Genomic DNA, 24,870 nt, shown 5'->3' with positions numbered 1-24,870 from the left:
AATTATCTTCATCTATATGTTGGCCTGGACTATGTCTCTTCCTCTAGAATGTAAGGTCCTGGAGGGCAGAGATACAGCAGAATCAATTGATAAGTGGTTTGTGCCCAATAAATATCTGTTGATTGATTAAATGAAGGCAGGTATGGGGTATTCGAGTTGTCACCCTGAGGCCCTGGCACAGAGCCTGGCGCAATAAAGGTTGGCTGCTTGGAACGTTTGCTAGACGAATGAATGAACCAAGGAACAAACGAACCAAAGGATGCAGCGATCTGATTACTGACTGACAGGTTGACTGACAGTTGGGGGACGCTTGGCCCGCACACTGTTGATTGACGACTGACAGCTGAGTGGCAGCCAGCGGACCCGCATCGGTGCTCCTGATTGGCTGGTTGCTGCAGCCCCTGAAAGGGCAAGGGGAAGGGGCCTGAGGCTACTGCTCGGCGTGCGGAGGAGGCGGCACCAAGCGGCGGAAGGCGGCCCAACCGCCAGAAGCTGAGCGAGCAACAGTCGCCTCGAACCAGCAAACCGACGTCTCGCGCAAGGGCCCGGCGCGAGGGGCGGGGCGAGAGCGTCACGTGAGCGTGTTTTGGGCACGTGACCCGCGCGGGGCCAAAGCTGGCCCCCGCCCCCTCCTCTCCTCCTCTCAGCGGGTGTGAGCCGAGCGGCCTCGCCTCACCGCCTAGCGCCCCCCTCAGCCGCCGCCGCCTCCGCCCGCCGGCCATGTCCCCCGGCCGCCGCCGCCGCTTCAGCGCGGCGCTCCGGTGGCCCAGCGCGCAGTGAGCGCGGGGCCCTCTCGCTGCTCGCCCGCCCCGGGGCCCCCTTGTTCTCAGCGCCGCCGCCGCCATGTTGGGTTTAGAGCCGCAGCGGAGCCGCCGCCGCCGCCGCGGGTGAGGGAGGCCGAGAGCGGAGCCCGCCCCGCCCCGGGGCCCAGGGCGCGGGGCCGCCTCGGAACCCGGCCTCTCCCCGCCAGACGCCTTCCCGGCCCGCCCGCCGTGCAAGCCAGCGACCGAGCGCCGGGCCGCGGCCGCGCCTTCCGCTCCCGGCCGGAGCGAGCCCGCCGCCCGTTCGTTCCCGCGCCGCCGCCGCCGGGCCCGGCCAGAGCCTGCAGCGGAGCCCACGAGAGTCAGCGCCATGGCGGAGCAGACCTACTCGTGGTGAGTGCGGGGCTTGGGAGGCCGGGGCGCGGCGCAGGTGGGGGTCGGGGCGCCGGCACGGCCGGCGGGGTGTGGGGGAGAGGAGGAGGAGGAACAGGTGCGCGTTGGGGGGGCGCGGGTTGGGGGTGCACGCCCCCCTCGTCCCCACCAGAGGGGGCGGCTGGCCCTAGTGGCGGGCGGTCAGCGCCCGGGGACCCAGAGTCCAAGACGGGATGCAGGCGGCGGCGGCCGCGGCGGATGTCATCTGGTCATGGGCGGAGCAGGTGATGGAGAAGGGGAGCATGACCCCAAAGGTGGGAAGCCCACGGATGGGAAGTTGAATCCTGTGGGCACCCCGGAACTAACTTGAGGGGGTGGCTTCTGGGCAGGAGGGTTGAAGGGGTGGGTAGAGGCGGTTCGGGACAAGGGTGGGCCACCGGGTTGCGAGGAAGCTGGTGGGGAAAACAGGTGATAAGAGTCTGAACTTGGAAGTTGTGAGGGAGGAGGAGCCGTCTAACTGGGGGCCGCTGCTTATTAGCGCCGGGCTGGCTGAGTGAAGGGAGAGTTGGTAAGGTGGGCAGAAGCTCGGGTGTAACCGAAGGAAAACTGCGGAAGGAGTGTCTTGGGAACCATGGAGGGGAGTCCCTCGTGAAGAGGTTGGAAGGGGATCCTGTTTGGATAACCACGTTCTGGAAAGGAAGTCGTTGGTGGCAGTGAGGCATGAGTAGAATCTTTGTGAGGATTGGTACTCTCTTCTTCAGAATTTAAAGTGGCCTGCTGCCCTGGTTCAAGTATGGAAATGGAAGATCTACTAGTTATGTCCATTTTTATGGGACTTCTAAAGTTATTAAATAGATTGTTAAGGATTGAGAAGTGTATTCTGCGGCTTATGGAGTGAGAGCTTACCTATCCTGAGAAGGGAGTGCAATGTTTGGGGAGAGGGGACTGAGAGGCCTCCCTTTAGCATGTGGAGGTGGAATAATTGCAGGAGGGGTTGAAGGATGATGATAGTTTCCTTGAAGAGTGGAAATCGGACAGTGGGGAGGAAGTAATAACCGGAGTTTAAGGAAAGAAGAAATGGAATGATAAGTGTGGGATGGGAAACCTGGTTGCAATCTAGAGAGATTGTTTGAAGATGGTTTTACTCTTCCAAGCAAACGTGATTTGGGATGGAATTGTACTGCTTTCCCTTGTTAGAAAAAACACAATTGGGAAGAGCATGGCTTTCGGAGTTGGAAGACTTTGTTTGGAAGTCCTGTTCATCACTGACTTGCTTTGTAACTGGGCAGGAGAGTAAGTTCTCTGTTCCCCTTCCCTTACCTATTAGATAGGGAATTGCCTTTTTCATAGGTGGTAAAGATTAAATGAATAACTTTACAAAGCACACGGCAAACTGTAAAGTGTTGCATTCTATTACATTATAGCTAGGGAAACAGCAAAGAAATGGGTAATACATGAAAATGAAGAATGGTTTTAGGTAGAGGGCTTTAACGGAGTAGATGTTTCGTGGTGGTTGAGGTTATGATAGGTAAGTCAGGAACTCATTGTGTCTTCACATAGGGAAAGAGGGTTAGTGATGGAAGATGATAATTCAGAAGGTAACGTCAGTGCTCAAAAAGAAGATAACAGAGTCTGCAAAAAGTAACACTAAACGAAGAATTAAAACATTGGTGAACAGTTGTGACTGCAAATGTATTTTTAAAAGTGTTAACTAATTGGATAGTTTTGAGCAGCAGTGAGCTGTCTCTCTTTAGCAGGTACTAATGGAACACAAGATCACAGTTTGAGCTTTCTTTTTTTTTTTTTTTAAAAGATTTTATTTATTTATTTGACAGAGAGAAATCACAAGTAGGCAGAGAGGCAGGCAGAGAGAGAGAGGAGGAAGCAGGCTCCCCGCTGAGCAGAGAGCCTGATGCGGGACTCGATCCCAGGACCCTGAGATCATGACCTGAGCCGAAGGCAGCGGCTTAACCCACTGAGCCACCCAGGCGCCCCCAGTTTGAGCTTTCTTATGGACCAAATTAAGTCCCATAACTAACTTAACTAACTCATCTTGAGCTCTTAACACTGACTGGCCCAGCTGAGAGTTCTGATGGCTGCCCTTCTGCTTTTATTGTGCCATACAGTGACTGGATGGTTGAAGGGGTAAACACAGGGGCCAAGAAGTGGGGAAAATGAACATGTTTTGCTAGATATTTTGGCCACACACTATATGATGTTGGACAGCTCTACTAGTTAAGGGGAGACTACTTTGTGAAGTTTGGTATTTTATAATATTTATCCTTCTGAAATACTTCAAATCTTAGCTGCTTTTGCTTTATAGGCAAAGAAGCTTCTTGAAATCAGAATGGTTATTAGCCTGCCACCTTTGGCAAGTTTTGAGATGGTGAAAGTTTTTACAGCATCTTGAGAGAGGGAGGTGTTTGAGGAGGGAGGATTGGGAAACCAAAGAGCATTCTAGGTTCTGATAGTTACCATAGGTAATTATCCATGTAAGGTACACGTTTAATTCTCACCAGTTCCTGAGGTAGGTGACCATTCTGTTTTATGGAGGAGGAAGCTTAGGCTGAGGAGACCAAATGGATTTGTCTGAGGTACTTCACCTGTGATGCTTTATTTCATTTGACACAAATTCCCACATCATTGTTTTCATTCTCCTTGTAATATAAGTGTGGAAAAGGTATTCCAAAAGTACTTGTGAACTGAGTTTTGGATTATCTCTCGTTTTGCAGTATCTTTGTCACTGTTCCTAGAAGTTGATTTTTTTTTTTAAACAGACTTGTACTTCACTCATTTGTATGTGGCCTTTAGGAAAATCAACCTTGTGGGGGCTATTGTGGTAGTATAGATTTGTCTGAGGATGAAGTCAGTGAAGAATGTAGAAAGTAGATGTTAGAAGAATGAAAATAGGTTCCTTAGGCTTTTCTTTTCTTTTTAAAGATTTTGTTTTTAGAATCTCTACACTTAAATGGGGCTCAAACACAATCCTAAGATCAAGAGTCAAAAGTTCCACTGATTGAGCCAGCCACGTGCCCCAGGATTGTCATATAATGATATGTAAATTATAAAGCAAAATTGGCCATGCGGTGGTGATTGTTGAAGCTTAGTGATGAGTACTTGGAGGTTTATTGCCATGTTTACATTTTTTATAATAAAAAGTTAATTTATGAAAACTAATACATGTTGTTCATGCAGTTTTCTGGTTTCTCGTGCTTGCTTTCTGTGTTGAGAAGCCAGAATGGGTGTGCTGAATTAAGAATATGAAGATTATGACCTGATGAATGAGGGGGCACAAGCCTCTCAGGTAGTTGGCAGGTAGTTTTCTCAGCATCTGAGCTCCCACTTTGGGGAAGGGAAATCCAGGGGGTCATTGCAGTTGTAGATGCAGTTTCAGTACACCCATACAGTGGAAGTACAGTAGCCCCCGTTATCTGTGGGGTTTACATGCCGGGATCCCAGTGGATGCCAGAGGTTGAGGGTAGTATAGAGCCCTATATGTACTGTGTTTTCTCTATATGTACATGCCTGTGGTAAAGTTCAAGTTATAATTTAGGCCTTGTAAGAGATTAATAACAAATAATAAAACAACTACAACAATACACTGTGATAAAAGTTATGTGAACGTGGCCTCAAAATACCTTATTGTACTGTATTCACCCTTGTAACATACGACCTGATAAAATGCTTATGTGATGAGATGAAGTGAGATGAATGACATAGGCACTGTGACATAGCATTAGGCTACTATCAACCCAAGGACAATACGTAAGGAGGAGAATCATCTGCTTCTAGACTGGTTGATCCTGGTAACTGAAGTGGTGAGGCTCAGTGAGCCAGGGAAAGGGCAGTCCTCTGTCCCAGGTCACAAACAGGAGATACAGAATAGGGTAGCAAACACCTATTACTTATAAGATGATGGAGGTGGAAGTCAGTAATTGGGGGTCTTACTTCTAGAGGTTATTTTTAAAGGTGCCCTGGGGAAAAGCAAAGCAGAGACTTGTGGGCCTCCTAAACTCAAATCGTTATCTAAATGTCCAGACTCTGGGTGTTATTACAGATAATCATACTGTAAAATGGCTGGGCACCAACTCTGAAAAACAAAATTCTTGTCTTTGAAAAGTTGTTTTCCTCATCACGCTTTCTTCCAGCAAATTCTTTCAAAATCCCATTACCCAAGGTTCACCTGAAATTCCACATAGCTGAGAAGTATTTTCTGAACACCCCAACTGAAAGTGATCTCTTTGTTTTGGATACTTGTAGTCTGCATCTTTCCTTCTTTTACTTGTGTGAGTACCTAGCTTCTTCATTAGATTGTAAACTCCTTGAGGGAAAGGACACTGTTATGCTAGCTACCCTTTGTCCTCCCATATACTTAGCACTTTGTCTTGCCCGTAGCTTCTACTTAAAACACGCTGACTGAATATGATAGGTTTAGACGGTGGTTCTTCCTTTGTTGAAAGAATATTTTAAGTGTAAGGGAAAAACTACAGATAGATAAGTATTTATTAAAATCCTTGTACTTATAAAAGAGAGCTTTTGGTAACTTAGTTTCCTGGTGTCACAGTGCTGTAAGAATGAGTAATGCCATCCTTAATAAAGTTTTAAATAAAAGCTATTGACAGATGGAATTAAAATAATTGGTAGTAACACCACAGTCTTTATCACCATGTACCCACAAGATTCATCTTGTGTTCTTTTTACTTGTATACTGAGGAAGAAAAAGAACTCATGTGAAAACACAAATAGAAGGTGCAAACTAGATTTTTATTAATTTGAGAAAAACACCTTGCTCAATATATATTTGTGAGCTTTATTTTAGCAAAAGTTCTGTGGAAAACAGGAACTTGTCTCTCTCTCTCTCTCTTTTTTTTAAAGGAACTTCTCTCTTGATGGAGTCAGTGCAGTACTTCAGTCTTGGTGGTAAAAATGATTTACGTTAGGATTAATATTGGTGTGGAAAGAAAAGGAAATAAGTACATGTTAACTTCGTCGAGATGAATTTTGTTACCAGAGTAGTATCATAATATTTTATTGTGTGTTTTCTGAGTGTTAGCTTTAAAGAATTGCTAAGTAAGGAAACTGAGGCTCAAGGAATTTAAGTAACTTGCCAAATAACATGTAAATGGTGAAAGGGCTCAAAGTCAAGACTGTTTAATGTGAAGATTCTGTCACTGAATCTGTCAACTTCATTTCCACAATCACTCCTCTAAGCCAGCCCAACTTTTGCTTGAGTTCCCTGTTAGCCTCCTCTCTGGGTCTCCCTTTCCCCATTCTCCACATGATGGCCATTCTCCTCAGTGGACTTTTTTTTTTTTTTTAAGATCTTATTTATTTATTTGAGAGGGAGAGAGAGTGAGAGAGAGCATGAGAGGGGAGAAGGTCAGAGGGAGAAACAGACTCCCCATGGTGCTAGGAGCCCAAAGCAGGACTTGATCCCGGGACTCCAGGATTCTGACCTGAGCCGAAGGCAGTTGCTTAACCAGCGGAGCCACTCAGGCATCTCTGAGTGGTCTTCTGACAGTTTAACTTAGATTGTGCCTGTCCTCTGCTTAAAACTCTTCAGTGTTCATACTTGGAATAAAATCCAGGTTTCTCAGTGTGCTCATCATGGTCTCATCTTGTGTGTCTCTAAGGGTTGACAGACAATAAACAAATTAAAAGTTGCACAGTGACACAGAATCTTTCTATTTGGGTACTCTCTTGAGTGCCTGGCATGTAGTGGGTAGCTGGTAAATATTTATTGAACAAATGAGTGAGAACGCTTCCCCCTGGGCTAAGTATCCTAACATCTACTCTGAGGATTGCATTATATTGAGGTAATATACTGTGATGATAATGGGCTTTACCCTGCTGGGTATTTGCAAATAGTGCTACACCTGAGAATGAGAAATAACACAGATCTCTAGAACTTGATGGAAGTCACTTCCCTTTAATTACTGTTGTGTATTATCATTGTATCTCTTGATGAACATATCTGTTCTTTGTATCTTGTGATCTTTGCATCTTATGCAAGTTTTTAACCTACTGAGCCACCCAGGGGCCCCCTTATGCAGGTTTTTCAGAGAGAAACTATGTAGTTGAAAATGTGTGTCTTGCTACTGGGTATTTACCCCAAAGATACAGATGTAGTGAAAAGAAGGGCCATGTGTACCCCAATCTTTATAGCAGCAATGGCCACGGTCGCCAAACTGTGGAAAGAACCAAGATGCCCTTCAACGGATGAATGGATAAGGAAGATGTGGTCCATATACACTATGGAGTATTATGCCTCCATCAGAAAGGACGAATACCCAACTTTTGTAGCAACATGGATGAGATTGGAAGAGATTATGCTAAGTGAAATAAGTCAAGCAGAGAGAGTCAGTTATCGTATGGTTTCACTTATTTGTGGAGCTTCAACAAATAGCATGGAGGACAAGGGGGGATGGAGAGGAGAAGTGAGTTGAGGGAAATTGGAAGCGGAGGTGAACCATGAGAGACTATGGACTCTGAAAAACAATCTGAGGGTTTTGAAGGGGCCGGGGGGTGGGAGGTTGGGGGAACCAGGTGGTGGGTATTAGAGAGGGTACGGATTGCATGGAGCACTGGGTGTGGTGCAAAAACAATCAATACTGTTAATGCTGAAAAGAAATTAAAAAAAAGAAAGAAAGAAAGAAAGAAAATGTGTGTCTTGGGATGCCTGGTGGCTCAGTCGGTTAAGCCACTGCCTTCAGTCCGGGTGGTGATCCCAGGGTCCTGGGATCAAGTCCCACATCGGACTCCTTGCTATGCAGGGAGCCTGCTTCTCTCTCTGCCTCTGCCTGCCACTCTGCCTGCTTGTTCTCTCTCTTCTCTCTCTCTGACAAATAAATAAATAAATACAATCTGTAAAAAAAAGAAAAGAAAATGGGTGTCTAGCATTATAGACTTCAGATTTGCTCACTTTAAAAACATGTTTTGCTTATAGTTAAGGTGGTATAATAATGGTTTGGTGATGCGTGATTCAGACTGAAATTAACCAAAACTAAGACCAGAAATTTGTACTGAAATCATTTCCCTCAGGGTTTCTTATGAAGCCTGGGGATGGGGGAGAGGGAAGCTGGAGAGTCTGTAACCATATCAGCTTTTAATTTCCCAAATGGTGTTATGAGTTAAAATGCCTAATGTCCATGCATTTCTTAGAACAGATTTCTATGTGACCATTTATTTTAGAGATGACAAATGCCACGAATTGAGGCATTAACGGAGCTCTGTGTAACTGTATTTTACTTCAACATTAGTAACTTAGTTTTTATCATTCTCCTGTTTCACCAAATCATCTCTTAGAAAATCAGGGGATGTTCTAAGAGGAGGGTGTCTAACCAAATACTCTTGGCTACATTTGGCATCTGAGCCTTATGTGATTGCTGTCCCCAGCAGTAGAGCCATAAGTATGACTTGATTTGTTAAATTCTAGAATATATTTTCTGGAGTTTAATGGTTGCTTCTTGGGAGTTAAAGGAAATAGTGGTTTTATATGTTGTATGTATAAATCAATAAATTTTTACAACTTCGCAACAAGTTTCTGTAATATTTTCCAATCCTCACTTAAAATGTTAGAGGTAGAATGCTCTTCTTCTGTAATTTTAATCTCTTAGGTGTCTAGAGGGGCTTCAGGTACCAAATTCAGTTTTATAGGGAAAATCTACAGTTAGTCCCCAGGATCCTCACAATGAATTCTTACCTCCCAGATTTTATTAATAGGTCTCACTAGGGCCACAGCTTAAAACAGACCCATGCATTAGCTGTGATTAGACTAGATTGAGCACCTTTGAAAAGTTAGGTTAGAAAATATTTTTAAGGTATTAAGCCAATTAATATATATAAGCCTAGTAGAGACCTAATAGAAAATCCCATTTCTTGGTTTTTAGGTGTCACCCTAATTTGGTAAGGAGACTTGAGAATCTCTATTTTGGAGTTCTGGTATGGATAGTGAAGAACCGCTAAGGGATAAAAACCCAGAGTGTGCTAAAGTAGAGATGTGCTCTACTTGGTTTTTCTGTGTTTGTGAATTATATTGAATATAATTGGTTGCTCAGGAAGTATTCAGTTCTGCCAATTCCCCTGGTTAAATTTTTGTTTGAAATCAAAATTCTAAAATACGAGGATCTAATTCCGTTCTGGTTTCTTTGAATTGGGAAATTTTTTCTTTGAGGGTGATTTTTATCTCTGATGAACTGTGATCCTAGTCTTGTCTTTGAGTCACAGTATTGTATTCTGTACAGTGGTTATGCCTGTCCTACTCCGAAGAGTTGTTGCAAGGATTCAGTGAGATAATACATGTGCAAATGCTTTGTAAGTTACTAAGTGAAATATAAAAACAAGGTATTTGTGCTCTACATTGTTAGATCCAGAGAGGTTCCAAGTACAGAATTCCTCACTACAGAAATGATTTTTCTCGTTTCATAATATAACCAGTCTTTAAACTTTGAGATGTCCATTCTGAGAATTCTTTTGAGGATATCCAAATAATGCCATATATAAAAAGAAGGAGAATAGTTTGCATATTGTCATTGATTAATATAGTTGCCTTTGAAATGTGCTATAAGGCCATCTTCTTTTAGTCACATTTCCAAAAAGAAAAAAGAAAAATGGTGAATTGAATAAAACAGAGAAAAATAAGTTTTTTCATGTAAGTTTTATTTTGATCTTAAAGGCAATTTCCTTCATAATATACTCAGATGAGGGAAGAGGACAATGATGTAGATAATCATAGTCTTTCCCTGGTTTTCTTTGGAATGCACAGGATACTTATACCCTAAAATGCCCAAGGACGGGCTCTTAGCAGTCTCTTACCTGTTTCCTTACTCCACATTACTTATTCAAGGCACACCCACTTGCCCCTCATCTGAGGGCCTCAGACTTTGGGACATGTGCAGCAAAGTTTTAATTGTTTGTTCAATTTGGCTATACAGACATTTTGACTGAAGTATAGTGCTTGACTTTGTTGTTTTCTTGTCTTAATTTTTGCCCAAGTTGTCTAGCTTTCCAAACTTGTAAATCTTGGGGCTTTGTCGGACAGCCTTAACTTTTTTAAACCTTTGACTGTATGCTCTGCTGACTTACAAACTCCCCCAATTTACATTTATTTCTCAAAAGTGCTTGCAAAAATACTGTTAGAGGTAAAGGTTAGTTTTAGGCACACTTGGGGTGGCTCAGTCATCAGGGTCCTGGGATGAAGGCCCTGTGTTTGGCTCTCGGCTCAGCAGGGAGTCTGCTTCTTCCTTTCTCTCCCTCTGCATGCTCTCACCCTCTCTCAAATAAAATCTTTAAAAAAATTAGTTTCAGAGATTGAATTCTCTTACCTCTGCATTGATTAGTGCAAGTGCCAGTACCTTAAAAGTATTAAGGTCAGATATCTTAAAAATATTTTCAAATGTAAGTTTTATAAGGACTCAAGTCTAGGCTTTTACAGAAATGCCACCTGGGACCACTGTGAGGCTAGTGAAAGTTAAAGATTTGAGATGGGGTCAGTTAACCAAGACGGAGAGAGTAGTTCTGAGGGCAGAATGGAGGCTTGGAAGTTGAGGCTTGGGAAACCTCACAGTTGAGAAATGGGAGGAAGAAGAGGAGTAAGAGGAAGCTCCATCAGAAGTAGGATAATTCGCAAAGCTCAACAGTGATGAAAGAAAAGGCATGGAGCATTTTGAGGGACAAGAGTGTAAAAGGCTACAGGGTTCAAAGAGAATGAAGAAAAAACAGGCTGTTGAATTTGCAAAGGAAGTCATTAGTGAAAGTGCACTAATAAAGATCAGAGTAGTGAGGGTGAAAGGCAGATTAGGTCAGGGTAATGAAGAAATAAAAGCATCCTTTGGGTATGGGCCATTTGTTGGCAAGATAAGATGAGAAAGACATAAGGAAAGAAGATAGGATGCTTGATATAGAAAGGGCCATAGTCTTGTGGTTTTCTTTTTTTTTCCTTTTCTTTCTTTCTTTCTTTTTTTTTTTTTGGTAAGGGGAGAGAATTGTGCATTTGAAGCTAGAGAGGAGGAGAAACTGATCTTGGAAAGACTTTTCTGTTTTTAACTGTAGTTTAAATTTAGAGATTTTTGTTTATTTTAATCACGGATTTCCATTAGGAGTTTTGAAGGGAACTTAATGGGGAATGTGTATACATTTACTCTTTGCTTCTCTGGTGTTTGTCTTTGTATTGCCACTAGTTCAGCTTATATTGCTTTTGAAGGTCTTGTTTCCTGTTTTGTGTGTGTGTGTTTAACTGTATCAGTGTAAAATCCAACCTCTTTGGTCTGACTTTCGAAACAGTCTTGCCTTGTAACCCTACTTCCCTGTATTTTCTTTAAAATGAAAATGCTTGTTATTTCTGCCAAACTGGGTTACTCATCATTTCCCCTTTTATTTAAGATGACTCCTATACCTGGTTAGTCTTTCTCCCAAGTCTCTAAATATGTAAGTCCAAAGCATCTTTCAAGGTACTGTTGAAATGCTGTCCTCTTGTTACAGAACCTTCTGATTCGCCCAGGAGAAATATTCTTCTGATGCCTGTAGTTCTTTTTCTGATCCTGTGATGTGGCAGCCCTTTTATGATTTTTCTGACCTTGTATTGAATATATTTATGTGGCTGTCTTCCCACCCTGCATGAATTCTGTAAGCATAGGATTTTAGGTGTAAGGATCTACACATAGTAGAAGCTGTGATTTTCCCTTTTTTTTTTTTTTTTAGATTTTATTTATTTTGACAGAACGAGACACAGCAAGAGAGGGATCACAAGCAGGGGGAGTGGGAGAAGCAGGCTTCCCACCTAGCAGGGAGCTTGAAGCGGAGCTCAAACCCAGGACCCCAGGATCATGACCTGAGCCGAGGGCAGATGACTGAGCCACCTAGGCGCCCCATAGATTTTCCTTTTTTAAAAGATTGGATATTTTGGAGGTGAAATTTACCAGGTGCTGGATTTAGAATAGACAGGACACACAGAAGAGAGAATACTTACCTAACATTTCACAACTCTTGGAAGAAAATACTAAAGTAAAATTGTTACTGTTAAGTTGGGTCAAGGGTTGTGGCTGGATTTTGCCTAACTTACTAATATCCACACAGCACCTTGAGAAGAGAAAGTGGCTCAGCCCCTGAACGGAACACGTGAGGAAGACATTTACAGAGGACCACAGGCTCTTTAGAGTCACCATCTTTACTTATCTCATCTTCTTCAACTTGACCACAGACCAACTGCTACCAACTTAGTAATACTTTTATCTCCCAAACAGGCACTTTGTGACATATATATTTTTTTTTTTTTAAAGGGGAAAAGCTCTGCCTTTTTTGTGCCAGGGGCGGGGGGAGGCTGGATGGTAATTAGGGAAAAGTTTCAATCTTGTGCTCAAATGAAATATTTTGCAGGAAATTTCCTTTAAGGTATGAGAAGAAATAAGCAATATGGAAAGTAACTTCTGAGCAATTTAACATTTTCTGTCTCTCTTGCTACAATTTCAGAAATTCATACTCCTATATTTAAGCTTTTGTTTTAAGGAGCTAAAAATATTTTAAAAATAGAAACTTATTTTGCCTTCATTTTCCCCCCCATTTCTAAGTCTATTTTCTCTTTTAAATCATTTCTTTTCTCTTGTTTAATAATTATAATTTAGAAAGGGCAATTAAAAAAAAATCTCTTGGCCTAGTGCATGCATATTTTGAATTTCATAGCTGCAGCAGTGCCTCAGTCTTAGTTCAGAATTAAATCAACTGGTCATCTGAATAGACATGAAACAGAAGTTTGGGGGATTAGAAGTTTGTTTTTGTTTTGTATCTTTGCTTGTGCAATGGTGAAAATAACCTACAGACCTAAAGGTGATATATTAGAGCAGACTTAGAACAAAAGAGAGTAACAGGTAGAAGTGGGAGAGAGCAGTGAATAGCAGAGGTGATTGGACAGTAGAAGCAAGGTTAAGGTTAGAGACTCAGCATCAGGAAGCTCAGATAATGAGAGCAAATGGAAAAGATAGCCAGCTCCTAGAATAGGAAAGTCAATGAGAGTCATCATGTGGCAGAGATGCAAATGGCCTGCAAATCCAGCTTTGTGCTTCAGGGTAGACTTACCAACTTGCCATATGGAGACCTTGGAGACATTCTTAACCCTCATCAAACAAGTCAGTAAGTCTTGTTGATTTTATACATATAAAATTAAAAAAAAATATTTGTTTCTTTTTGAAGTATTGAGGACATGACTACATTTTGTTTGTGTGTTTATTTTCAGTGATTTGACCCATAGTTTATTTAAATATTATTCCAGGGCACCTGGGTGGCTCAGTCAATCAAGTGACTCTTGATTTTGACTATGGTCGTGGTCTCAGGGTCGGATTCCTCACTGGGCATGGAGCCTGCTTAAGATTCTCTTTCTCTCCCTCTCCCTCTGTCCCTCTTCCCCATCTGAAAAAAAAAGTTTTTAAAAAAATTTAAAAGATTTTAAATACCTGATAGAGCATACAAGTGGGGGAAGCGGGAGGGAGAGAAGCAGACGCTGCTGAGCAGGGAGCCAAGTGTGGTGCTCCATCAGTCCCAGGACCCTGAGATCATGACCTGAGCTGAAGACAGGCGCTTAACCAACTGAGCCACCCAGGTGCCCGCCCCCAATTTTTTTCAAATAAATAAATATTTTGTATTTGATTTTTAAAAAAATAACCCTTAAAAAAGTAAAATTAGTAAGATGGGAAAGTATGTTGCTCTCAACTTTCAGTTTAAGAGCTCAAGGGGACAAGCATCAAATATCATTTGAGGTCAGTAGCTCACTGTTTATGCTAAGTAATTTAAAGTATCATTGTGCAGAATGTTAGGCCAGATCTGCCTTGATCATCACTGTTTAATTTATGGAACCTCTTCAAAATACAGTGGGAGTATTGGTTACTGTATTGGCTAGCTGTTGCTATCTTAATGCTGTATAACAAATTATCCCCACATTTAGTGGCTTAAAATAGCTGTCTGCACATTGGCTGGTCAACTTCAGATCTGTATGTCAGCTGGGTAGCTCTGTTTCATGTGTATTTATTTTGAGGCCTAGACTGAATGGGCAGCAGCACCTAGGGGAAGTTCTTCTCATGACAGTTGACAGAAGCATAGGAAGGCAGGTGGAAATCTACAAGACTTCTTGAGGCTCACACTCAGAACTGGCATACATGACATTTCTGGGTCTTTCTTTCAACCAAGGCAAGTCATATGGGGGAAACCAAAGACAAGGAGCCACAAAATTAAGCCTTGCCCATTTGTGGGAGTAGCTGCAGAATCACAGGGCTAAGGAGTAGATTGCAGGAGGAGTGAGGAATCAGGGCCAGTAATGCAGTCAACCACAAGTGAAGTTCCCTCTTTGCTTTGGTATGACTAGTTGTCAAATATTTTCATTCAATTCTAAAATGAAGTGTAGTCCGATTTCATATAGGTCCCTTCTGTAGCATTCAGGTTTTGACTTTAATGTTTTATTTTATTTTCCGTTAATGTTTTCTATCTTTAAGAAAGCTTTTTTGAGATATAAGTCACATAACATACAATTCACTCTTTTAAAGTGTATAATTTAGTGGTCTTTGGTACTTTCACAGAGTTATGCAGCCATCGCCACAATCAATTTTAGAATTTTTTTTTCATCTCAAGTGAAACTCTGTACCCATTAGCAATTACTCTCTTTCCCCTGTTTCTCTCCAGCCCCTGGCAGCCAGTAATGTACTCTTGGTTTCTATGGATTTGCCTATTTCATATAAATGGAATAATTCGATAAAGAATTATTCAATAATTCGATAAATAATTTGATAAAGAAGTCTTTTGACTTCCTTCACTCAGTCTCCTGTCTTCAAGGTTCATCCATGTGGCATGTATTAGTGCTTCATTCCTTTCCATTGGCAGATATATTCCATTGCATGGATATACCACATTCTACTTATCTGTTCTCAGGTGATGGTTTCCCTTTTTTTTTTTTTTTTTTTTTGCTATTATGAATAATGTTACTATGAACATTTGTGTTTGTACAGATGTATGTATGTTTACATTTCTCTTGGGTAAATATCTAGGAGTGGAATTGCTGGCTCATAGGGTTTCTCTGTGTTTAACATTTTGAGGAACTGCTGATTGTTGTCCAAAACATCTGTACCATTTTACATTCCTGACTGTAATGTGTGAGGGTTCTAATTTCTCCACCTCCTTACCAACACTTGTCATTGTTCGTGTTTTTTATTATAGCCAGTCTAATGAGTGTGAAGTAGTTTTTACTTCTGTAATGTTTATATTGAAGGGTTTATAGAGGATGAAAGCAATGGTTACAAATTAAATCTGTTTGTAAAATAAGTAAATAAAAAATAAAATGTTAAATCTCTTTGTACTTAACAGTGTAGTACTAAAGTCACGCTTCAGTTTTAGTTACCTAAAAAATCTAGCATTAGGGAAAAAATTTTTTTTGTCTCACACATTTTTCTTCAGACTACTCCTTTATTTTACATGCTAGAATCATTTAGGATGAAATTAACCTCAGATGATTGTTACATGAGTTCTTAATTTTTGGGTAAGTGAATGCCCAGATTACTCTGGCAACCTGCTGCATCCCAGTCGTCTTGGGACTATGACTGGTTTAATGACTGAAGTTGTTGGGTTGTTTTTGAGGAGGGGTGCGGGGAGTCCTCCATATCTATTCTTTGCCAGGAAGATAATCACTAGAGGAGTTAGTTGTAAAATATGACCTTTTGGGGCTTAGCACTGTCTGATAGAAATACAATATAAAGCACCTATGTCATTCATAGTATTCTAGTAGCTTAAAAAGTAAAAGAAACACATGAAATTAATTTTAATAATATAGTTGATTTAATCCAGTGTATCAAATATTTGTATCATTGATTATATGTAATCAATACAAAAATTATTAACAAGATATTTTACATTTTTTAATACAAAGTCTTCTCAGTTCAGGCTAGCTACATTTCACAAGCTCTGTAGCTACATGTGGCTAGCAGCTGCCATATTGAACAGCACCATCCTGGAGGTCTAAGAGCTTATGATCTGAATTTCTTCTCACAAGCATAATGATCCATATCTTCAGGAAAAACAGATGAGTGCTTGATCAGCCTGTATTTCTGATTCTTCAGTTTTATATTGTTACTGCATTTTCTCTTTTTTTTAAACATGGGAGAGAGTCTTCAGAGGGGTATAGAGACAAGCTCCTTACAGCGCAGATTTTTGGCTGTGAGTAGAGATTTGTTAGCAGGAGGAAGAAAAAACTGGTCTCCCTCATCATTAAGGATGCACCAGGTTCTATAGTTCTTAGCAAATAAAAGAACTACTGCTATTTGGTTGTTATTCTGATTATTCTTAGATAGTCAGAGTCTCTTTTGGCCTGTTCTTGTACTGTCTGACCACATAGCTCACTTGGTTAGACAAAATAAAGCTGTAGATTTGATCTCTGTAATTAATGACTGACTTTATGCCTGCTGGGGCTTCACTATAGTAACTAAGGCAGAATAAACAGGATTCTCTGTTCCATGAGTTTACACTGTTTTTCGAGACTGCTGGCATTTGCTGGATCTAGTGCCAGCAAATGTAATTAAAACTTTAAGAGGAGATTTCAGAATGGGCCATTCATTGTATAGAAGGCATGTCTTAGAGGGACTGAATTTTGTCAGGTGTCTTAATAATTGAGCGCCTTCACCCATAACTTATATTTTCTAGTTTGCCTCAGTGCCTCCCACTTTATGTTGCTGTACCCTGAATCTCTACATCACTAGTTTTATATGATTTACCTAGCCCTTGGAGGCAATTGAGTGGTGACCCCTTGATGTCTGTGACCAGTTCTAGGTCATTGCCACAAAGGTGGGTTAGGGATAAGGAGATAGCTGATCAGTGCTCCAGTGACAGTAGATCAAAAAAAAGTCGTATCTTAAGAGCACATGCAACGTTAGACACAAAAAGTTTCCCCATACTTGACTATTGCATTAAGTATTGCTGACTACTGGATGTCTTAAGGTTCTAACAAATGTTCCATTGGCCATGGTTCTGGTTTTTCTGAGCATTTACATGCAGTTATTCTAAATGGAATTCACTTGCTTTTATATTGTAGTCTGAATGGTTTTCTGATGGAGAGAACAATGTCACTATCTAATTGACATGATATATCCTATTGCATTCATTTTTGAATTCTTTTGAACTCTTTTCTGAACTTTTGAACTCTTGATATTTGTGATCATGTGGACCCAGGGCCCATTTGTTGGGTTCATGGACTTGAATTTGAATTTTAAGTCCTTATGAGTTGTAGGTCCTCAGTGCACAATTGTGGAATTAAAGAATACCATGAGTGGTACTTTCTTTGGTCAACAGTTTACTGGGTGGCTATGTCAAATTTTTGATACACGTTATGATTTTGATAATCTCCAGATATTTTAGTTTGACACTTGTTTATTCATTTTTGAAATGTGCTTGAAAGCTTTAGCTTTATTAAGAGAAAAGTAATGTTTTTTAGTTTAGAATTTGAAATGCTTTGATTTATTGCTATTATGAAATATTCCTTTAACAGCTATTTTACTTGTTCTTAACTGAGTGCACAGCCTCCAGTGTCTAAGCTCCAAGTCGGTTGGCCCAGTGGGGACAGAATTGGAAGCCTTACTTCTCTGGTTCTGTGTAGTAAACAATTCTACTCTTTTGGTGATAAAAGCCAATTTAAAGCTTTTCTGATGGCAAAAAAAAAAACAAAGACCTGATGTGAAGTTTTTTGTTGTTGTTGTTTTTAAGATTTTATGTTTATTTGACAGAGAGCACAAGCAGGCAGAGCAGAGCAGCAGGCAGAAGGAGAGGGAAAGCAGGCTCCACTGAGTAGTGAGCCCGATGTGGGGCCTGATCTCAGAACCCTGGGATTATGACCTGAGCTGAAGACAGCCACGTAACTGGCCGAGCCACCCAGGTGCCCCATGAAATTCTTTGTATTTATCTGTTTATCCCTCTTAGTGTGACTCTTCACTCTGTGGCAGAAATATTTGTGTTTGATTATGGGACACTGCTTGATGTAAGGGTATGTTACATAATCCTAATACATGTTTTTGTGTTGCCTTTCTAAAAGAAAAAAGAAAACTGATTTCTGAAATGTCTCTGGCTACAAGAGTATCAGATAAGAGATTATAGAACCCTAATACATATATTATTGGTGCAGTTTTGGAAAATGCAGATGAACAGGAGAAGAAAAGAAAACCGCATATTCCTCTTCCATGTCCTCATTAAATTTGTTGCATATTTTTCAGGTCTTTTTTTTTCTTTTAAGATTTCATTTATTTGTCAGAGAATGGGGGAGAGAGCACAAGCAGGGGGAGCGGCAGGCAGAGGGAGAAGCAGGCTCCTCACTGACCAAGGAGCCCAATGCTGAAATCAGTCCCAGAACCCTGGGATCATAACCTGAGCCAAAGGCAGATGCTTAACTGACTGAGCCACCCAGGCATCCATTTTGCAGGTCTTTTAAAAATACATATGCTCGTGACTATTGTTTAATTACACACAAGTTCATAAAAAAATCGGACATCTCAGGTAATAAAAAAAATTGTCATTACCTAAAATTTAACCTACCTAGGAAATTCATGGAAAAATTTCATGCAACTCTTCTGGGTGTTGTAGGAATTATAGATCATTTTTTATACAAAAAGGGGAATCAGTTCATAGTGTATTTTCCTTCTTACATCATATGGGATACCTACTCTGTGTATATAAGTTATGAGACGAAATAAGCATTCATGAACCTCACTAACCACCTAAAGAACTACAGGATTACCAGTACTCTCTTGAAGCTCCTGTATACTCCTTGGTTCCTCCTCCTACCTCTTCTCCCTCTACTGCTGTCATGAATTCTGTATTTAGCATTCCCTTGCTTTTTAAAAAAATGGGTTTTACATTTACTGTGTATTAATGTTTTACTGTGTACAACATGTTTGTTTTTACTTTTTTTTTTTTTACAGTTAAGTGTGGTAAAGATAAAATATGTGGTCTTATACCTTGCTTTTTACAATCAATATTGTTTTCAAGTTGTGTCCTACTTATTGCACTCATTTTCATGAATGTATAATGTTCTACCCTGTGAATTATACCATAATTCATATATTTTCCTGTTATTATGGATATTTAGGTTTCTAGGTTGGAGCTGTTTCAAAGAGTTCTGTGATGTGTTCATGTTTATATATATAGTATATATTCCTGGGGTTTATGTTTTAGAGTTTTCCTAGGGTTTATACCTGTTGCTAGAATCTCTTTTTGGTGAGTGCTTTTTGTGTCATAAGAAATCCTTTTCTGGCCCAAGGTCATATAGGAGAAGGTATTCTCCTATATTATAATTGGAGTGGGTTAGTGTTAACACTTTGCCTTTCATGTACAAGTTTTTAATCTAAAGTCTAGATTAAATTTAGAATTTAGCCTAAATTAACATGAATTTAGGTAAGAATTAAGACATGTGTAATTGTTGGGACGCCTGGGTGGCTCAGTTGGTTGGATGACTGCCTTCGGCTCAGGTCATGATCCCGGAGTCCTGGGATCGAGTCCCGCATCGGGCCCCCAGCTCTGCGGGGAGTTTGCTTCTCTCTCTGACCTTCTCCTCGCTCATGTTCTCTCTCACTGTCTCTCTCTCAAATAAATAAATAAAATCTTAAAAAAAAAAAGACATGTGTAATTCTTAGTTAAACATAGGATAATAGGATTATTGATTATATTATTGTATCCTATTAGTAGAACGTAATAGGAATCCAATTGTCCCAGCTCTATTGAACAGTCCCTTCTTTTCTCACTGATCTCTGATGTCATCTCTGAGACTTTTTGGTGTGCTTTGTGTGTTTAAGTGATTTCGTTGGTAAATAATATTTTGTTATTAAATGACAAATGGTATTTTGTTATCTGCCTTTTTTCTGTTTAAAATTCCTTGAACATCTCTTCATACCATTAAATATTATAGATTAGTTTTTAGTGTATGTGTAGTAGACCACTATATTCAACGCCCCCCCCCCTTTTTTAAAGATTTTATTTATTTATTTGACACACAGAGAGATCACAAGTAGGCAAAGAGGCAGGCAGAGAGAGAGAAAGGGAAGCAGGCTCCCTGCTGAGCAGAGAGCCCAATGCGGGGCTCTATCCCAGGACCCTGGTATCATGACCTGAGCCGAAGGCAGAGGCTTTAACCCACTGAGCCACCCAGATGCCCTTATTCAACCCCTTTTTATTTAGTCGTGTTCATTCCTTCTCCTCCAGTCTCCCTCTCCAGTAAAATTTATAATTAGCTTTCTCTCCATTCTTCTAGAAATGTATGCACATGTATAATCCTATGAAATCCTTTTTTAAAAAATTGTGGTAGCATATAGAAAATACAACATTTTCCATTTTAACCATTTCCAGAACTTTTTCATCTTACGAATTGGAAGCTCCATATCCATTAAACACTAATTCATTCTGACTTCTCCCTTTCTTGACAGCCACCATTCTCCTCTCTCAGTGAATTTGACTACTGTAAATATCTCATATAAATAGAATCATACTCTTTCTCCTTTTGTGACTGGTTTATTTCACTTAGCATAATATCGTCAAGTTCCATCCAGGTTGTAGCATGAGTCAGAATTTCCTTCCTTTTTGAGGCTAAGTAACACTCAATTCTGTGTATATACCACATTCTTTTTATCCACTCATCTATCAGTTGGCTGTTGTATTATTGAATAATGCTGTTATGAACATGGTTATACAAATACCTCTTCAAGTCCCTGCTTTCAAATCTTTTGAATATATAATTGGAAGTGGGACTGCAGATAATGCAATAATTATTTAATTTTTTGAGGAACCGTCACAGTGTATTCCATGGTAGCTACACCATTTTATATTCTCACCAGCAGGGTTCCAGGCATAGGGTTCCAGTTTCTCCACATCCTCTCTACTACCACTTGTCATTTTCTGTTTTTTTTTGTGTTTGTTTTGTTTTGTTTTGTTTGGATAATTGCAATCATCCTAATGGTGTGGTATCATTGTGCTTTTAATTTATATTTTCCTAATAATGAATGATGTTGAACATCTTTTCATGTATTTTTTGGCTATTTGTATATATTTGAAGAAATGTTTCTTTAAGTCCTTTGCCTATTCTTTATTCAGGTTGTTTGATTTTTGTTGTTGAGTTGTAGGAGTTCTTTATATATTCTGGATGTCTTTATATATTCTGGATGTCTTATTAGTCATATGATTTTTTTTCATTCCCTAGGTTGCCTTTTCATTTAGTTAATAGTTTCCTCTGGTACGCAAAAGTTTTAAATTTTGATGAAGTATCAATTTATTTTTTCTTTCATTGCGTGTGTTTTTGGTGTCATATCCAGGAAATCATGGCCAAATCCCAGGTCATGAAGCTTTTCTTCTGTGTGTTTTTTTTTTTTTAAGCTTTTTTTTTTTTTTAAGATTTATTTATTTATTTATTTGACAGAGAGAAATCACAAGTAGGCAGAGAGGCAGGCAGAGAGAGAGAGAGAGGAGGAAGCAGGCTCCCTGCTGAGCAGAGAGCCCGATGCGGGACTCGATCCCAGGACCCTGAGATCATGACCTGAGCGGAAGGCAGCGGCTTAACCACTGAGCCACCCAGGCGCCCTCTTCTGTGTTTTCTTCTTTGAGTTTTATTGTGTTGGCTCTTATGTTTAGGACTTTGATCTATTTGGGATCCATTTTTGTGTATGATAAGCATTTGATTTCATTCTTTTGTTTAATCCCTTTTTAATGAAGTGATGGTGTGTTCTATACACCATGATGCCTGTGTCTTGCCTTTTTCACTTAGTAATGTATCTCAACCCTACTCACTCGTTTCTTTTTTGTTCTGTCTAGTATTGAGTTGAACAGTGTAAGTCAGTATATAGGAGAGCTTCTGGGTATGGCTGCCTTAAGTAACAGTTAAATGAAAAGAAAATCAAATAGGAATGTTAAACCCAGGAATGAAAACTCAAAAGGAAAAGACAAAAGCAAGGAAGGGATAAAGAGAGGGAGATATGGGAATAAGTTCATTAATTTTTACTCTCTGGAAGACAAATTGCAATTTTGTGGAAAGTTATTGGTTTATTTATTCCTAATACTGTGTGTATAATTTATCTTTAAATCAGTCCTCTGAAGTATAGGTATTGCTTCCCCCACTACAATTTTACAGTTGAAAAACTGATTACTCACTCAAGATTATATAGTTAATGAATGGCAGAGCTAGAGTTTGAACACAGATAATTTTTAACTCCAAACCCTAGGCTCTTTGCCACTAATGGTTCTCTGAGAATAAAGGGAACCTTTAACCAAGTAAGCTTGAGAAAGGCTGCATGTTAAATCCTTCTCTTGGAAATTCATAGTCTGAACTAGTGTATTTTGAGGTCTGATAAGTCAGGTGGTAATAAAGAAACCGGTTTAATTTTGTTTTAAATATTAAAAGACACTTGCTCAGGGAAAGAGTTTGCTTGGCATCTTAATACCTAGAACAGTTCTCCATTAACACTATTTTGGGAAGTGCTGCTCTCAAGGTTGTGTTTTCTTTCTTGTATCAAATCTCATCAAAGGCTAAGGACAGGAAATTAAATCCTAACTTGGTGAAGAAAAGAAACACCCTATAGAACTATGTAACACAGACAGGCATGTCGTAGTTTGGAGAGTGAGAGTCAGCTTATATCCTAATATCTGTGAGGTGACTCAGATGGACAGCTAGCTGCTTTTCCAGAGGCAAATAACATGTGATTGCAACTTCTGTTGTCCACAGGACAAGTAAAAAAGTTCTGGCTTTATTTCAGTGTGTATGATATAGTAAAATTGTAATACAATAGAAGAATTTAAGACATTTATTTAGAAATATTTAAGAACAGATATTTGACCTGCAGTACTTCTTACATGTGAGATTTCTGTTAAGGATTCTATCTTGGTCATGAATTGTTCATTTTAGCTGTACCACAGAGCTAGGACTTAGGAAATGAAAGATTGTCTCTATTATGAGTGTGCCATTTAAACATTGAACAGAGGGATGCCGGGGTGGCTCAGTTGATTAAGTGTCTGTCTTTGGCTCAGGTCACGATCCCGGGGTCCTGGGATTAGGTCCCATGTCTGGCTCCTTGCTCGGTGGGGAGCCTGCTTCTCCCTCTGCCTGCTCTGCCTGCAGCTCTCCGTGCTTCTGCTCTCTCTCTCTGACAAATAAACAAATAAAATCCCCCCAAAAACAAAACAAAACATTGAACAGAAATTAGTGTCAGTGATTGTCAGCAAATGAATGAATCAGCAGCCTATTTGCATTTATTTTGCAAGAGAAAGTCATTTTTTAGTTTCCTTAAGCATTGCTTTAGTATAACATAGGGCTAATCTTATTTTCATGATTTAACAGATGCTCCTTGATTTTTCACTCATTTATTTTTCCAAGTGCTCAGGTTGTACCACATTCTTGTTAGTGTTCTAATTGGAGGTACATTATATTTGTTTATTTTTAACTTGGACAGAATTGTCGTCTTCATGTTATGGTATATGTTCTATAACCAAGTTTTCTCCCTTTAAAGTTTAGTTTTTTTATATGTTCAGGACACCAGTTACTAAGTATTTTATACTTTTTGTTGCTCTTTTAATGGAGAGAGTTCCCCATTCTTTTTCTAGCTGGTTACTGATGCTGTATAGGGTTACATTGATCTTTGCAGACTCACTTTATACCCAACAACTGTAGTAGACAAATTATTCTGCTGATTCTTTGCTTAAATTTTATGCAGACTGAAGTAGTGATACCTATATTTCAGTAATTTTTGTAATTCTCTCGTTTTATTTGTACCTTAAAAAAATACTCTGGAGTAAAAAAAATTATTCTGGAGTAAAGAATATGTAATATATGCTATTATAAATAACTGAATACGGCACTTCTTCATCTTTTAAGTGGAAGGCCACTAATGTTTAACCATCAAATTTGTGGTGTGGATTGTTTTAATTATATTGAGTAACAAGTATTTTATTGCTTTTTATAAAAAGGAATGGGATTGAGTTTTATAAAATATGTAGAGTCTATTGCTATCATCACATTTTGCTTAAATCTTTGTACACTATCAATAATTTTACTTACTGGGCGCCTGGGTGGCTTAGTGGGTTAAGCCGCTGCCTTCGGCTCAGTTCATGATCATAATCTCATGGTCCTGAGATTGAGTCCCGCATCTGGCTCTCTGCTTGGCGGGGAGCCTGCTTCCCTCTCTCTCTCTCTCTGCTGCCTCTCTGTCTACTTGTGATCTCTCTCTGTCAAATAAATAAATAAAATCTTTAAAAAAAATAATTTTACTTACTTAAAAAAACAGTGTTTGTATTTGTGGGACAAAACCTATTCAGTAGTTTCTAAAATCTCTTGAGGTATTGTTTAATTGCTTGAGTTTTATTTCATATTTCTCACATCATTATTCATAAATAAGATTGTCTTGTAGTTTTCTATTTTAATTTTATGGGTTTTTTTGTTTTGTTTTGATTTTTTAATATCTTGTTAGAGAGCAAGCAATTGAGCACAGGGGAGAGCAGCAGGCAGAGGGCGAAGCAGGCTGCCTGCTTAGCAGGGAGCCTGATATGGGACTGGATCCCAGGACCCTGACACCATGACCCGAGCGCAGAGGCTTAACCCTCTGAGCCACCGAGGCGCCCCTTATTCCATGTAATTTTTAAAATTTCTTTCTGAGATATAATTGTCTGCAGTAAAATTCACCTATTTTATGTGTATAATTCTCTGAGTTTATGACCATACTCTTGTTGGATCTCCAGCACAATCAAAATACAT

At 39.9% G+C, this 24,870-nt stretch overlaps 1 protein-coding gene across 1 annotated transcript in view; it reads left to right on the top strand.

Annotated features, from left to right (window-relative positions):
* Window positions 1-1,030: 1,030 nt before the first annotated feature.
* The window catches only part of SPPL3 (signal peptide peptidase like 3), a 144,198-nt gene continuing 120,358 nt past the window's right edge, over window positions 1,031-24,870 (top strand). The window contains exon 1 of the mRNA XM_059408599.1: window positions 1,031-1,154. Coding sequence (XP_059264582.1) covers window positions 1,132-1,154 — 23 coding nt within the window. The 5' untranslated portion in view covers window positions 1,031-1,131. The remainder of the gene's footprint in view (window positions 1,155-24,870) is intronic.

Source organism: Mustela nigripes, chromosome 8 (genome assembly GCF_022355385.1).
Source record: "Mustela nigripes isolate SB6536 chromosome 8, MUSNIG.SB6536, whole genome shotgun sequence".
NCBI classification, from domain to species: Eukaryota; Metazoa; Chordata; class Mammalia; order Carnivora; family Mustelidae; genus Mustela; species Mustela nigripes.
The sequence above is the reverse complement of the archived record's forward strand: the minus strand, read 5'-3'. Positions and strand labels throughout refer to the sequence as shown.